The following is a 10766-nucleotide window of genomic DNA, read 5'->3' on the forward strand; positions in this document are numbered from 1 at the left end:
CTGACAAGTTATATTAAGGCATATTGAGCTCAGAAATTGGTCTCATCGTTCATGCAGCACCAGAGTATTGATCTCGAAGCCCAAATTCCAACTACAGCATCTTGGGGGAATTCAGAAAAACAGCATCTCTTTCTTGCATTTATTAAAGTTATGAATCAAAAATACTAAGGAAGTTAACCGGTCACATAATCAATGCTAAAAGCTCTTGTACTTGCATGAGAAAGCAGATTTACAGTTCTGGGATATACTAGTGACTAGTGCACCCCTCATTATATAATAAATTTAAGCTAATGTGTAGTTTAAGCACCCCCCACTTCTTACTGGGAAATGTCATATTATAACTTATAACTAGACGATTGTATTATAAACTTAATGCTTCTAAACCTAACGCCACGATTATCGTACACATTTGCCATTCTCTGCCTTGTCGTTGTTTCCTCCAGTGTGTGGGATAACAAACCATATAACACCGGCTCCACAGTAACTCCCTCTCTAATCTCCATGACCAAGGAACTTGGATCCTTCGCCCTTACTCTCTGCACATAAAAGACAATACGGTATTTGGTGTCAAGCTAAAAACTCGGTGTGAATCTTGTCGTGGATGTAATAAAACGATTAGCAGCTGGAAAATGAAGGAACCAGAAGAAAAGCTTACTACAGATAAAGGTGCACAATCATTCATCCATCTTCAATTCAGTTCTCCACTTCTTTAGGAATGTTTGCTTTTCCGAGATAAACCTGCTGCATCTCTTCCCTCCAGATCTACACAATAGTATGACTAGTTAATTTCGTCAGAAGATGCAAGTAAAAGAACTTAAACACATCTATATAGGTTTAAACAAGCCAGGATATTAAGAGAAGAAATAAAGTGAAAGCTGCAGTTGTGCAACACGGTCTAAGTAGAATATTGATTATTAAAATAAGATAACAAGCAAGTTAAGGGAGCCAGGCATGATTCACAGCTCGCATTACTAGACTCCTTGTTCGGCACTTTTTGCTCTAACGTATTTACTCGTGTCGGACAAACAACTAGATACTCGTAACCACATTGCTGTAACGCCTCCGACACCTCATACTGGTGTCAGATATAGCACATGTACCACTTTCCCCAAGTGGCATAGCTATTAGGTGAAAGATTTATACAGAATTCCATTATCATAATAGGAGAGAAGCCATCACTGAGTGCATACCGTGTCCCGAAACTCTACCCTGATATGAGGCACATTTGTCCTGTGGATGTCATTCCCATCAGGACCTCTCTTGTAGTATGACCTCCCAATCCAGTGTGACTGATCAGAGAAAATATAAGTCAAACACAACGGTTAGAATCTTGACCAAACATCTACCTTTCTGAGCACCAATATGGTGCTAAATATACTTCTGCAGGGTCAGCCATATCATGTATCATGGGGTCAGCGTACCTTTAGAGCATGAGAAAACCCAGATTGGTACACTGAATTACGAGCTATCTCACACAGATCGCATGAACTTAACTTCCATACCTGAAAGCAAACAACATAATTCAAACTTCAGAACTGAATGATCCTGAAGAAGAGATAGAAGCAGATGTTAGAACACTCACTGAAGCTGCTATGCTGTATTCTTCCACCAAAGGTTCTTTTGTTAAGTGGATTTGTAGGGGATCATCCGTAGAAAGAGAAACATTTAGGCCTCGCAGAAAGAACATAGGGAAAGGGTTCCGGTGATAATCCAGAAATAAGGAGTTGTTGCTAAGTGGTGACATGGCCAATCCAATCTGATATTCAGAATAGACATCATAACTAGTTAATTTATGTGCCATAAATTTCCACATTGAACACTGTCAAAATTTTAGGTTGGTTACCTGTGCAAGGTAATACAAATACTGAAGGACCGGAGACTTCCTCAAATTGATTCCATGAGCAATATTATGAGCTGTTAGAAAGGTTGCTGCAAGGTGGTCAATATCCCCTGCCTGACAAAAGGAAACACGAAAAACGGCTCAGGTAATCATACTACTGAAGTTCACTAGCGGATAAGAAGAGCTCAGTCACCTCGCCAGCATGTGGCCGGAATTTGATAGTTGTCATGCCCTTCGACTCGCGAAGCTGCCAATAAGAAAAAGTAAATGTCTTAAAGTGTAAAAATAACTCATATAGGTGGGCCGTCGAAATATAAAATAAAGACTATCCTGAAGACAGAGGTCATCAAATGTGATCCTTTGACAACATATACTATCTCTGAGCATTAAATATAACTAAACATAATAAATGACCTTATTTAGGGTGTAGAGGTTCGCGTAACAATAATATGCGTAGTACGAGAACGCCGGGTTAAAAATATTAGTCCACTGAGCTGGTGTAGGCATGTGTTTCGTAGGACGCCTTTCAGGCTTACTTTCGTCATCCACCAAATCCAACCCAACAACCTGAAGCACAAAAAAGAGAAAGGACGGGATTTAAATTCATAACTTTCATGATAGTGAACCTGCGAGTATCTGACTCAAGCTTACAAGTTTGCTGAATTCTGAAAACTTTCTATAAGGGTTATCTTGTACGTAAATATAACTTATAAATATACCAATTTTCAAAACCAATGGCCATACTAGGTTTACACCAAAAACTGACATCTCACAATACAAACCTATCCAGGCCCACTTGCGGATTCAGTGACCTGCAATCCCTTCCAGGATTACGATTGATTGAAGAGTATATTTTGATTTCTTTATGTGATTTAGGATTCATAATTAACGGAATTTCATTATTTTTGCAAGTTTCCAAGTCTCGGACACTAAGAGTTCTAATTTATTCGCAATTTCTGATTGTTATTTGTTTGCTGTTCCTACTCAGATTATGAATCTACTGCAAGTCCATAAGTTCGAGAATAGCATCATACAATTTCAACCTTTCACAAGCAAGAACATCAGATTTGCAGTGATTTCCTAGTCTATCTTCTCTCTTTCTCTTGAAGTCTACCTTAACCTCTAAAAATTAATTCTTTCTTATGCTTCAACATCATAATATTCACACTGAAGAGTACAACACTGTCAACCGATAAATTTACGCATTCAGGGTACACAAAGGAGAGTCCATGGTAACTGACACAAGTACAGAAATATAGAGTGAAACAGAAAAAGGATACCTTTTTCAAGAAAACATGTAATTGAGGGTGTGAATCTGGATCGACAGTGACCTCAAATAGTGGAAGAAAAATATTATCGAGCATACTCTGGAAAGATGTCACAATACCCATTTCTTTGTATATGTTGTACAATCGTGGAAGCTGAAAAAAGAAGAGAAAAATAAAAGGATGACTTTATAAGCATATGAACCCAACATATGAAGACAAAAAATTCTTCCTTTTTTAGTGAAACCAAATTGCCTGCTAATATTTGGATTAAAAGATAAATAAAAGGTAGCCAACAAAGTACATTCGGGGTATGATGTTTAAGTTAGTGCAAATGCAAGATACGGTAGTCAGCAAACTTTGCCAAGCTATGGCCTTGACAGTTAATATATGCATCATTTAGGTGACACCCAAACCCTATTATGTGCAAACATCTAAAGCTAAATCGAACCTAAGTATTAAATTTATCACGGTATGCAGCATGTCAAACTATTGAGTTACTTGTGAAGATGATCCAGGCGAAAGAACTGCATCTTAAAATTTGAAACATATGTAACTACAAAAAAAAATAGTATATGAAGTAATCAACCACAAAATTTGGGAACTAGAAACTGTGAAGGAAAAATACCTGAATCAACCAAACGACGTTCTCACTGTGTAGATCATTATTCACTATCCAACTCGCAAGTTGATCCCACTCGCTCTGCTTTCGACCATAAATTGATATTCTGTACTCGGCCATCTGCATGGACATAGTCAGGCATCAGAAATCTTTACACCATGAAGAACTTTCTGATATCGAAGAGGATGACTTGATAGGTCAATCATGATAAATACATAACCTCTGAGTAAATAAAACCACTCTTTTCACCAATCAACACACTGTCAGCAAGTTAACTTGCTGGTATGCCCTTTTATACATAATAAACTGGGTCTACTCTTAAAAGCTTCATTGTAAATGTGAAAGATTTCAACAATTAAACATCTTGAGCTTAACGGATGTCAGCACTTTACTCTTTCAATTCAAGCATGGGTCACTTCATACGTCTTGGGGCTTCAATACCAATTTCCAATAAATATCGAAATGACCATTAGCTCTCATGTTGTATCCATATGTTTATAATAATTATATTTTACATGTTTCTACCTAATACTGCAAGTTTAAAATATGAAATTGAGGATGTACCTGGTATTTACTTGCATCCAGATCAGAGAATACTTGTTTTGTCAGCTCCCCAAGAAAACGACCTGTCAGGAAGGAAAAAAAAAACTTTAGATACCTCCACTAGATGTTAAAGCTTGGTCTCTCAAATAAGTAAATAACCATAGCTTTAATATCAATACTAACATATTGCTTATTATTTTTATTTAACTGAGTAGCTTGTGGAATGTATATTAAATAACTACATTATACAATATTGAGTATATATAGTCTTATTTACTAGAATGTGGGTGCACACCCACCACTCCACCCGCTTTTTTCTCTTTACAATCATATCCTGATACATAACTATTGTCTGCTATTAAGGCCTTCGAAAAGCTCTATATAATTTAAATTTCAGTAAAGCCTTATGTTGCTACAGTCAGTGCAACATTCATGTTCTAAATTGAAATAGGAAAGATCTACTGATCTAGAAGATCTTCCTAACTCCTAAGAGCTAGTGCAGTGTTAATTCTGCTGAGTGCTGACTGCCCAAGGGTGTTGGCAGCCACATCTCGGACATCAGAACGACCATACATTAACGCAAATATTCAAGGGAATTAAACAGATAAAGGAAACATATTGAGGACTGAAGTAAGAGCAGTGTAGGACAATGGATTAGGGACTCAATTGCCTTTGCAACTCTCAAGTACAATAACAATCTACGAGCACAGAGGGAGTCATATAAGCTGGTATCTGTGTTGTCTGTGTTCTTTCACTACGTATTCACACTGCATACTTTTGCAGAGATACCATCAAGAGGAGATAAATATTCATTCCAGAATGTCATTTCTAGACACTATGTTCTTCGAAAAATACTAACCTTTTAAAAAAGAAAAAATTATGGGACTTACCTTGAATAAGATTATCTTGCTTCAGAAAAATCTCCCTCAATCTACTTTGGCCGCAGGGATTATACTTGAGATTAAACTTATCAAAACGATGAAATGTACTCTTATCCGCATGGACATCCAACAGATCTACATTGAGATCATATCTGTCCAAACCCAACACACAGTATCAAGTTATTTCCAGCATCTCATAATAAACAGAAGGACGACAGAGAAGAGGAAATGGCCATACCCAGTCAAATCCAAGCTCTCAAAAACCTCTTTCAATGTGAGATATGTTCCATCTCGGAATATCACAACCTAACAGAAAAGATTTAAAATAAGGTTATAGAACATTATCTAACTTCGTAAGAGAACGTAAAGTTAGGATGTAATACTTTTTGACAGGGCGCAAGAATCTTATCTTGGAACAAATACTTTAAACTCCACGGTGAAGTTGTGAGACCACAAGAAAGTACTCGGAAATATCAACACACAACTCAATCAATTACCTCATCTGGTTCTTTCCTCAACTTCGACTTTATAAACCTTAGAAGATGTTTCTGGTTCATGCAAGCAGAGTGATGAACATGTGTATCGACTTTCCTGACATTGTAGAAGTCCCGATGTGGTGCACTTTTCTGAGCAAGAAACTCTCTATCCGCGTTAAGCATTAAATGGAGATTGAATTTCTGAATGGCAGTAAATAAGACAAAAACCTTAGTTTTTAGCAATACCATTTTAAACATACAAAAGTTCATATTTCAAGTAAGACAAAAGCAAAATGGTTACTTGTTCCAACAGAAGCAGGCGATGATGACATAAAGTTCGAGTGTTGCCAGCAGCTATTATTCGGAGGATACGATGCAGATCAGTAAAAAAAGTTGTTGCATCAGCTACGGGAAAAAGTTTTTCTGTCGCTGAAACACAATATAAATGAAGATATCATTAGGTAAACCATTACCAAGCAAAAAGGCGTTACTGAACCACAAAAGAAGGGTAAGCAAGCAAACAACAAAGATGATCAACAACTTACAATTTTTATTTGCATATACATGAACAACCCCATCTTCCATCTGAAAATAATGCTGAAATTTACAAAAGACAGGTTACTAAGAGGGGAAAATAAAGTGACAGGAAGGAGCAAAATATAAAAATTACAATCAGAACATAAAGTCCAATTATTAAGGAACTAAGTAATACACTCACATCGGTTTTCGCCTCTGGAGAGTATGAAAATGGGTTTGGATTGGGCTTTGGGGTACTTGGATCAGTGATAACTTCTTTCTCCCAAGGAGCAATTTCTTCCTTGAATACATAGCTTTCTCTCAACTCAAGGCATTGTTGAAGAAGCAAATAAACCTCCACTTCGTCAGGGGATGGTACCTCTAGTATTAGTTATGAAATGAAGTACAACAAATCAACATTTTTTTCCTCAACGCGTAAATTTGCATGTAAGATTTAACATTAGATTAACTACATCCTACTTCAAATTCCTATATTGCATGAATCCTCAACGCCTCATGTTTTCTCTCAATACTTGTCATGATTAATAAGCCAGCGAAGCATCTAGGCGTCACATAACAAATGAGCTTAGTAGAGCTGATCAGCTGTACTGGAAGCAGATAATGCTCGCATTCTCACAAATATTTCTAAAAAGTTTGAAATGCATGTACAAATGTGCATAAATACACTTTCGCCGATACAGACTTCAAGATATAGTAATAGGAAGCAACATAAAAGTGCCATTACCACAGAGTAACATAGATATTTACCAGTTGGGCTGATTCTAAGGCGCACAAAAGTTTCTTGCTCGGGTTCTTTTCTAAGAATATCGGCTGCTACAGGGTCAGGCTGGACACCATGCAGGTCACCAGACACACTATGAGACCGGATCATGCTGGCTGCAGGAATAGGATTTTGCTCCGCAGTGGCGTTAATGTGATCAGGCATGTTTTGTAACACGTGCTTGCCCTCTGCCCCCTGCTAGTAGCAAGTTTCACATAGGATTTCATCAAATAATTCATGCTGTCGTATAACAATTCAGTTTAAAAATATAACATAATAGGGAGGGAGAGATGAGATTTTTTTAAGAAAATCTACCGTAGCACAAACTTACAACATCACCATTAGCAAGTAAATAGCTGGTGTCCAGTTTAGCAGTATCAGTCATATCCTCGTCATCTGATCCTTCTACGCTCTCAAAAGCACTAGCACTAGCGACAGGTGACTTTGGAGAAGCTGGCCTGACATTATTTCCAACTCTCACGGTCGAGCTTACCCGACTAACAGGTTGCCCTGAATCAGCATAAACTCATCAACCGCGTGCTCATTAACATATTACACAGAAGTTAAAATACTTGTTTAGAGTAGAGAGTACAGAGAGGATGTAATGACACATCAAGTCCTACCCACGAGGGATGTCATCAATGTGGAGGACGCTACTAGTGCACAGCACACAATGAAATGAAAAACAATATAAGTACTACACAAGCCAGACTGCCAGAGAACAGAAAAAACTGTGCTGTAAATTGTGAATTAAAGGTTATTCATTTAGAATTCATTACCCCTGTTCGAGTTATAGGACTTATGTTTCTTGACTAAAACAGTTAGGAAACATATACACATATACAAAGAAAGAAAAGCAGTCCATGACTATCAGTTTCGTCGATCTTATGAATACACATATCATGCTATGCGCCCATATGAAGAGTGGAGAAACTTCTATCAAATTTTCATCGGACAGTTACCAAATCACTCTTTGGTAAACATGGTTACACATGATGTGTGCAAATTATGAAGTCATTTGGGTACAACAAGTATGTATAAGTAATGTAATCACTGACCAATCAGAACTAGTTATATATTTATACAAGTACACCATTCCAAATAAGAAGATAATAACCAAAACAGCTCAAGTGAGTCATGTTTGCACCCTCCAAAAATCCTAGGTTCCCACATATCATTTGCTCCGGTGAGAAAAGAAATAGACCGATTTCGAATTAATTAATTAAGGTTTAGAGAGTTTATATGACACAGGAGATACATTGTTTACGGAAAGCAACTACATTTATTTATCTATGTCACTAATATTGCACAATCCCCTTATAAGGAGGTCCTTCTATAATGAGCATTCAGTAGCAGTGAAAACCCACTCCTCACGAGCTTTAGATAATCCCTCTTGATAATCAACAAAATTAAGACTGAGATTAGATACTTTAAGAGAATGACAACAAACAGAATAATTCAGGGAATCCTTAGTATATAACATAAAGCTCCAAACTTTAATCATCTCAATCTAGATAGAAGTCACCGAAAAGATTATACCTTCGTTAAGCTTGCGTAATCGAGCCAATCCGTTCGGGATTGAAAAATTCCGATCATCATCGATTGATGAATGACCATTCTGTTTCACCTCTCCTTCACCGGCGGCGGATGCAATCGTAGTAACATCAGGTGAAGAATTAGAAACTCGACGACGATAATATCCATTCCCTTTAGAACGACCATGACTAGTCTTTCGCTGCTTTTCAATATACTTCTTAAAATGCTTAGGAGAATCGCCTCTTTCTTCTTCTTCATTAACATCATCATCATCAACGCCGTTTTGTCTCTCTCTTTCTCTCTCTACAGTCTTTGCAAACTCAAGTAACTGATTTAGGGTTCTTCTGTGGGTGTAGTAAGCCGAAACAGCAACAAAAGAAGCCCCGACTAAAGCCGCCATGGCTAGATGTAAAGCGTAAGCGTCCATTGATCGATCAATCACTCAGAAACTCTCTCTCTCTCTGTTTCTAGTACTGAGTGAGTGAATGAATCTTTGATGGGTTTTGATCGAAAGCAGAAACCCTACTGATTTTCGCGCACAAATAGACAAGAGAAAATGATTTTCTCAGAAGAGATTGTGTTAAGTTTATTATTTATAGAGAGAGAGGGTGAAGTGGGAGAAGATGCTTTCTCAGTTTCTCTCTCTCTCAATGTTTATATTCGCTCCCGTAATGTGTAGTTTCTTTCTCTCTCTAGTTTGCTGCTAATGGCTTTGGGGGTGTGGGTTGGGGGAGGGATATAATGGTGGGAAAATCCGAAAATGCTTATCTTCTTCTCTTCCGCGACAACACGGCCACTTTATAATTTCCCACATACGAGACATGATTCGGTACTAGTTGCTGTAACTATACTAATGAACATTGAGATTTTGACCTTTGGATTGTGTTAGTCTCGATATGTCTTTTTCAATACACTAGATTTGCACTATTTAGTGGGCCAAATTGGAGATCATCAACAGTCATGCTTATAACTTAGATCATCTCCAATGCAAGAGCACACAATTGAGAAGCTCTCCTACTTGAAGATTTTTTTATTTTTTTATGGACAGATGATACAATGCAAAACTCAATTTGGTCTCAAGATTATATGACATTATTTAATTTTAAAATATTTGAAAAAAAAAAACCTCATTAATTGAATTTTTCAAGAGAATATAGCATCTATATCCAAAAAAATCTGAATGTTTCACTTTCAAGTTGTCAAGTCTTAATCGAGATTATATTTTCTAGATGATACTATAAAGATCCACAATTCAAAAGACACCTCAAATGTAAAGATATACTCCTATGAACTTAGAAATTACTTAGGTGTTATTTCATAAATAGATCATTTTTACTTAATAATGAGTAGACAATTGAGATCTCAAAATTAAATCTCAAATATTAAGTTTTATAGTCTAACAAACAAAAAAGTATTAAGTTTTTATTAGATGTGTTTAAATTAAATGTTGTCACAACATCTTAAAGACTCAAATTATGTTTTGTATTTTGTTTTTTGAGAAATCGACTACGATCTAAGTTAGTCGTTACAAGTCATTGATAAATTAAAATAGTGTCAACTACTTGGACAACCAACAACCAGGATTTTGAAGTTTATGTCAACACCATCAACCACTTGATCAACCAAGTGTTGACAAATTAATTTGGTAAAAACTCAATTAAGTTTCGGCACTGAATAGTGGCTTGGTGAAAACTCAAAATAATTTAGGTGGCACTTTTATCTTACCTAAATTTTTAGGATATAAGTCTTGGGTTGGAGATGCTCTTAATTTGTTCATCAGTCAATACTAAAAATAAAATTACTCATCTAAAAATTGACACCTAAGTAATGTTTAACTTTTTAAAATGTTGCACTGAAGATATCTGTTGAATTTAAAATCTTTGTAGCGTCATCTGAAAAAGAGAATCTCAGTCGATATTTAGCAAATCAGGCAATTTGAGATTCTTTTTAGTTTTACACTGGATATGCTCTTGAAATACATTCCAAAAGCTACATCTCATTATGACTTGGAAAAACTTAATTTTGGTTCTATATTAGATTTTGATTTTATGGTTATGAATCTTTCGGACATTATGTTGGATGGGAAAATATTCCAATTAAGAATTTAAAAGAGATTAACAGTCATGTGTAACATTTTAAATTAAGTTCACAACGATCTTAAACATGCAAAGTTTGACAAAAACTTATATCTCAAAATTAGGTGATTTATGTTCTTATTAGTGAATTACTACATTCTCATAAATTGATTTTGTTCTCATTAAGATATTCGTTTGTTTTATCTCACATAAGTGATATTAAATATCTAA

At 36.2% G+C, this 10766-nt stretch overlaps 1 protein-coding gene across 2 annotated transcripts; it reads right to left on the reverse strand.

Moving 5' to 3' along the window:
* Nucleotides 1–110: 110 nt before the first annotated feature.
* FAC1 (AMP deaminase, putative / myoadenylate deaminase) lies at nucleotides 111–9281 on the reverse strand. Of its 2 annotated transcripts, none has more exons than XM_086632409.1 (20): nucleotides 8464–9281; nucleotides 7256–7434; nucleotides 6912–7119; nucleotides 6346–6524; nucleotides 6173–6224; nucleotides 5929–6056; nucleotides 5649–5828; nucleotides 5390–5457; nucleotides 5161–5303; nucleotides 4292–4353; nucleotides 3734–3847; nucleotides 3121–3261; nucleotides 2255–2407; nucleotides 2034–2087; nucleotides 1844–1954; nucleotides 1583–1756; nucleotides 1422–1502; nucleotides 1191–1289; nucleotides 656–762; nucleotides 111–536 (listed from the first exon to the last, which is right to left on the reverse strand). In XM_086632409.1, the coding sequence occupies exons 1-19, from the start codon at nucleotides 8885–8887 to the stop codon at nucleotides 694–696; spliced, it is 2619 nt and encodes an 872-aa protein (XP_086488535.1). In that variant the 5' UTR covers nucleotides 8888–9281; the 3' UTR covers nucleotides 111–536; nucleotides 656–693. The 2 variants fall into 2 exon arrangements, with proteins under 2 accessions (XP_086488535.1, XP_086488534.1); XM_086632408.1 differs by having other exon boundaries at nucleotides 6912–7122; nucleotides 8464–9276.
* Between the last annotated feature and the right edge of the window lie 1485 nt (nucleotides 9282–10766).

This window comes from Eschscholzia californica, unplaced genomic scaffold (assembly GCF_041429995.1).
Source record: "Eschscholzia californica isolate CP2 unplaced genomic scaffold, dmEscCali1.0.p SCAF_4, whole genome shotgun sequence".
In the NCBI taxonomy this organism is placed as follows: domain Eukaryota; kingdom Viridiplantae; phylum Streptophyta; class Magnoliopsida; order Ranunculales; family Papaveraceae; genus Eschscholzia; species Eschscholzia californica.